Source organism: Quercus suber, unplaced genomic scaffold (genome assembly GCF_002906115.3).
Source record: "Quercus suber isolate HL8 unplaced genomic scaffold, Cork oak 2.0 scaffold_17, whole genome shotgun sequence".
Taxonomy (NCBI): Eukaryota; Viridiplantae; Streptophyta; class Magnoliopsida; order Fagales; family Fagaceae; genus Quercus; species Quercus suber.
Genome location: NW_027069482.1, coordinates 1668544 through 1674156, shown reverse-complemented (window position 1 = coordinate 1674156; position 5613 = coordinate 1668544). Strand labels below are relative to the sequence as shown.

The following is a 5613-nucleotide window of genomic DNA, read 5'->3' as shown; positions in this document are numbered from 1 at the left end:
TCCAATGACGAGCTGCGAATCACTCTTGATCACAACATTTTCAGCTCCCAGTGCCTGAGCTAACCTGAGTCCAGTTAGAAGGGCCTCGTATTCTGCTTCGTTATTGGTTACGGGGAATTTCAACTGAACCCCATATTTGAGAACATCTTCCTGGGGAGAAACAATAACGACGCCTGATCCTCCTCCTTTTCGTGTGGACGAACCATCTGTGTTAATCATCCAGATGTCTTCCCGGTTTTCTTCCTGTTCGTTGGTGGTGAATTTTGCTATGAAATCTGCTAACACTTGGGCTTTTATAGCTGTACGGGGGCAGTATTCGACATCGAACTGACTGAGCTCAATCGCCCACTGCATCATTCGCCCTGCTGCTTCGAGCTTGTTCATGGCTTTCTTGATGGGTTGGTCCGTCATTACTTTGATTGGATTGGCCTGGAAATAGGGACGAAGTTTTCTGGAGGCCACGATTAGTGCGAAGGTGATCTTCTCAATTCGTGGATAACGAGCCTCGGCTCCCTGGAAGGCCTGACTGACGTAATATACAGGGAGTTGCTTTTTATCTTCTTCCCTTATTAGAGCTGCACTTACGGCCGTGGTAGATACTACCAGGTATAGGAAAAGATCTTCGCCTTCTTTGGACGGACTTAATAGTGGGGGGTTACTCAGGTGTCGCTTCAAATCCTGGAATGCTGCTTCGCATTCCTCTGTCCAGGTAAACGCCTTCTTCAGGGTTTTGAAGAAAGGGAGGCACTTATTTGTTGCTTTAGAGACGAACCTGTTGAGGGCTGCGACTCGGCCCGTGAGTGATTGCACTTCTTTAATCGTTCTTGGTGAAGACATTTCCAGAATGGCTTGTATTTTTTCCGGATTTGCTTCAATTCCTCTTCGCGAAACCATGAACCCAAGGAACTTCCCTGATGAAACTCCGAAAGCACATTTAGAGGGATTCAACTTCATGCAGTATCGTCTGAGCGTGTTGAACGTTTCCCTGAGGTCGTCTAGGTGGTCGTCCTCTTCTTTGCTCTTGACGAGCATATCGCCGACGTATACTTCTACATTTCTCCCGATCTGTTCTCTGAACATCTGATTTACTAGCCTCTGGTACGTGGCACCTGCATTCTTCAAGCCAAAAGGCATGACTTTGTAGCAATAAAGCCCTTGGCTGGTGACGAAGGCAGTTTTTTCTTGATCTTCCTTGGCCATTTGTATCTGGTTGTATCCTGAAAATGCGTCCATGAATGTGAGGAGCTTGTGCCCGGCAGTAGAGTCAACTAACTGATTTATTCTGGGCAGGGGGAAGCTATCCTTGGGACAGGCTTGGTTTAGATCAGTGAAATCAACGCACATCCTCCATTTTCCGTTGGTCTTCTTGACCATGATGACGTTGGCCAACCATTCCGGATAATAAACTTCTCGGACGAAGTTGGTAGCGAGTAACTTGTTCACTTCGTCCGTCACCGCCTTGTTTCTTTCGGGAGCAAAAACTCTCCGCTTCTGCTGGACGGGCTTCTTTTTTGGGTCTACGTTCAGGCGGTGCTCAATGATATCTGCAGGAATCCCCGGCATATCTTCATGGCTCCATGCGAATACATCGAGGTTGTTTTTCAAGAAGTGAATGATTAATTCCTTCGTTTTTGGGCTTAAATTCGTCCCTACTTGAGTCGTCTTCGATGGATCTTCTTCGTCCAATGTCACTGTTTCTAACTTCTCCATGATCTCGGATGATTTATCTTCGATCACCCACGTATGATTTTCTCTGGATGCCAGGACCGCCTGATAGCACTTCCTTGCCAGGACTTGATCCCATCTTATTTCTCCAACTCCCTATTCTGTCGAGAACTTCACCTTCAGGCAGTATGTGGAAGTAGCAGCTTTCCAATGGTTAAGCGTAGGTCGTCCAATGATCACATTGTAAGACGAAGGGGAATCCACGACCAAAAAATTGTACTTGTTAGTTACCTGGAAGGGATACGAACCGGCGGTTACAGTCAACGTCACAATACCCCGGGGGTACACTTTATCTCTGCTGAAGCTGACGAGGGGTGATTCGAAGGGCCGAAGTCTGTTTGGGTCTATCTTCAGTTGCTGAAAGGCAGATAGATAAATGATATCTGCTGAACTCCCATTGTCTACCAAGACTCTCCTTGTGTTGAAACCTTCAATCATGATCGTGATAACCAGTGGGTCGTCATGAGGATGCTTGATCCCCCTGGCATCTTCCTCCGAGAAATACATCTCCTGATTCGACCGTCGCTGCTTGAAAGGACGTGAGCTGTGCACGCTATTTACCTGCCTTTGATATGATTTTCTGAGGGACCTAGACGACCCTCCTATGGACGGTCCCCCAGCAATGGTCTTTATTTCTCCCCTTGCATTCTGTGGATGAGGTGGTTGGCCTTCGCTTCTTCGGATATCCCCTTGCTGTTCTTTCTTACCATATCTGCTGGCTTCCCTCCTTTTCACATATTTTTGAAGTTTCCCTTTCTGGATAAGCTCTTCTATCTGCTCTTTCAGATCTCGGCAATCTTCCGTGTAATGCCCGTGATCTTTATGAAAACGGCAATACTTTCTCTTATCGCGTACACTAGGGGGTGATTGGAGTGCCCTCGGCTATCTAAGGCTCTGCTCGTCCCTTATTTCAGCCAGAATTTGATCAACTGGCATTATTAATGGTGTGAACTTCATCTGTCGGGAGTTTTTATCGTCCCTTCGCCTATTCCCGTCTTCATTACGTCGATCCGTCCTATCTCTTTTTTGTCCCCTCCTGTCGTCTTCTTTCTCTTTCTTCTTCTCTCTTGTTTTTTCTGTCCCGTCTATGGCTACTAACGCATCCTCGGCGTTCATGTATTTCTGTGCTTTCAGTAGCGCTTCCGCCATAGATTTGGGAGGGTTTTTTGCTAGGAAAGCCACGAAGTCTCTGGATTTCAACCCAGCTTTGAAGGTTGTGATCTGCACCTTATCGTCAGATTCGTCCACTTCTAGCATTCCTCGTGTAAAGCGCGTCACATAGGACCTTAAAGTTTCTTTTTCCCCTTGCTTGATTGTGAGCAAGTGATCAGCTGTCCTTTTTGGTCGTTGTCCACCCATAAAATGACGAATAAAAGAGTTGCTCAGTTGCTCGAAGTTGTCAATGGTCGACGTAGGCAGTTTGGCGAACCATTCCCGGGCTGCCCCTTTAAGGGTTGTAGGGAATGATCGACACAGGATTTCATCAGGGGATTATTGAAGACCCAAAGTTGTCTTGAAGGTATTGAGATGATCCAATGGATCCTTCAGCCCGTCAAAGGGTTCGAGCTGGGGCAGACGGAACTTGGAGGGTACTGGGCACTCTTGGACAGCGGCAGTGAAGGGTGAGTCAGACTGCCTGACGATCCTGTCTACTCCTAGGTCTGTCTTTCCCTTAATTGCGTTTCGTAACTCGTCCATCTCTTTCTGCATCTCCCTGAGGAAACTTGAGTTTGGTTCGTCAGGAGTGCTGGCGCGTCTCCTATGACTGTCTTCGTCCTCATCCCTGTTAACTTCCGTGTGGCTATCTCTCTGTTGCAATCGCTGTCTCATTTCTTGATTTTGCTTGGTGAGTTCTTCCACCGTGGCTGCAAGTGCCTGGATTTGCTGGGCCAATGCAGCTGGATCTAGATTAGAGCTGGACTCCATCTTGTTAAAATAGAACAACGTCCCTGAACCGATCGTCCAAAGATTATTCCCGAGCCGATCGTCCAAAGAATGTCCCCACAGACGGCGCCAAACTGATGATGCTGAGATCGTCAGTCAAGATGTTCGTCCAGAATAAGATCGTCCTTTTCTGGTATTAACCCTGGGTTACAACACAAAGAAAGAGTCACCGGTGGGGCGCTGCCCACAACGCCTCCGATAGTTAAGTTAGAGAAGCACAGCAAAGGAGAAAAGTAGATAAAACTAAAATGTGGATTCACTAGTCTGATTCTTCTTACCCCTTCTGGATATTGTCTGAGGATATATATAGACCCTTTCAGTGCCTTTCTAGCCGTTGGCTCCGTCATTATGAGGGCATTATTGCTTGGGCTCGTAACGCTTGAGCCAGATGTCAGGTTAACCAGCGTTCCTTCAACGGAATTGGTATTTAATGCAGCTATTCGTAACGGTCGTCCTTAGCTGAGTTGGTCAGGCGGCATTCTTAGTACTGTGATGGTAATGATCTCGTCCATATTCATCGTCCATAGCAGATGGACGATTTTACTAATTTATGGGCCCATCACAAATCTTTACACAATCACTCATTCGATGAGTGCAAACCAGAATCTGATCAGCATGCGTGCCGTCCTTGTGTTTAATTTGAAAAATCTCAAGCAAAGACTTTGCGGTACTATAAGTTAATTGGGTCACAATGCTACATACAATGTCTCTTCACGAGCATATGTATTGGTCTATATGAGCTTATGAGGATAGGTTGTTAGATATTGTCTTTATTATGAGCACACGAGAAAGAACATTCAGTAGAAAATGATGGAAACGGGTCTGCTAAAAGTGATTGGTATTTTACACCCTTGCTTTTTTCAGTGCAACTTTCTTAGAGAAGAAAGGCTTGGAATAAGAGCTAGATTCTGGCCTACACACACACATTTATATATGAGTGGAAATTAAAATGAATGCTTCTCCAATCCCTAAGAATATATAGGTATAGCAGTATATAGTAGCGAGTCTCGTTAGTGTGATACACATTATATTTTCACAGATTCCAAATGATGTCCCTGCCACCATTCCAAGAGATCAGAGAGACAGAGAGGCAGTCAATTTGAAGTGGGACGATGTGGACTTGAAGAGAATGAAAAGTGTGCAAATTCAATGCAAATTGACTCAGTGAGTTACTTATTCATTTAATTAAGATTTTGTAGACAGCAGAACCCATAAAACCACGCGTGTGCCTCTCTCTGATCTGCATCATTTTGCATCCATTAACTTTTACTCCTCGATCTCCCACCGACTTCAACTCAATCTATGAAATTATTACTACTTCACAAAAATGACGTATACACTCCCTACACACCATATATAATTATTCAAGTGTACACGTTTTATATTATACCAAATCTTCTGTCCCACACTTCCTGCTCCATTATATACTTCACAAATAAAAACATACCACATGTACATCTAATTTATTAAATGCTAAATTTATGCCTTCTATTATTTCAATTACCTAAATATGACGGGTTATTTATTTATTTATATTAGGAAATTGAAATAATAAAATGCATAAATTTAGCATTTAATAAATTAAATGTACATGTAGCATGTTTTTATTTGTGAAGTATACAGTGGAGCAGGAAGTGTGGGACAGAAGATTTGGACTCATTCCAGCGTGGACAAATTTTTACAAATCAAATAATCATGGTTATAAGGAAAGTGTTGGTTTCAACATCAAATCTTCTTCGTTGATTTTGCAAAAAAGTATAAATATGATGTTATATATGAAGAAAAGATGGAGATGAGGCTTTGTGAATACCATTTTCCCATAATTCATTGTATTAGATTTTATTATCCTTGTTCAATTTTATCTTTATAATTACATAATTTATTTTGACTACATTCTTCATTTTTGGTATAAAAAAAAAAAATTATATATGAAAAGCTTTTGTT

The 5613-nt window shown here is 43.5% G+C and overlaps 1 protein-coding gene across 1 annotated transcript; it reads right to left on the bottom strand.

Annotated features, from left to right (window-relative positions):
* Positions 1 to 2607: 2607 nt before the first annotated feature.
* LOC111992771 (uncharacterized) lies at positions 2608 to 3084 on the bottom strand. The gene has a single exon (XM_024024629.1). The coding sequence runs from the start codon at positions 3082 to 3084 to the stop codon at positions 2608 to 2610; it is 477 nt and encodes a 158-aa protein (XP_023880397.1).
* Between the last annotated feature and the right edge of the window lie 2529 nt (positions 3085 to 5613).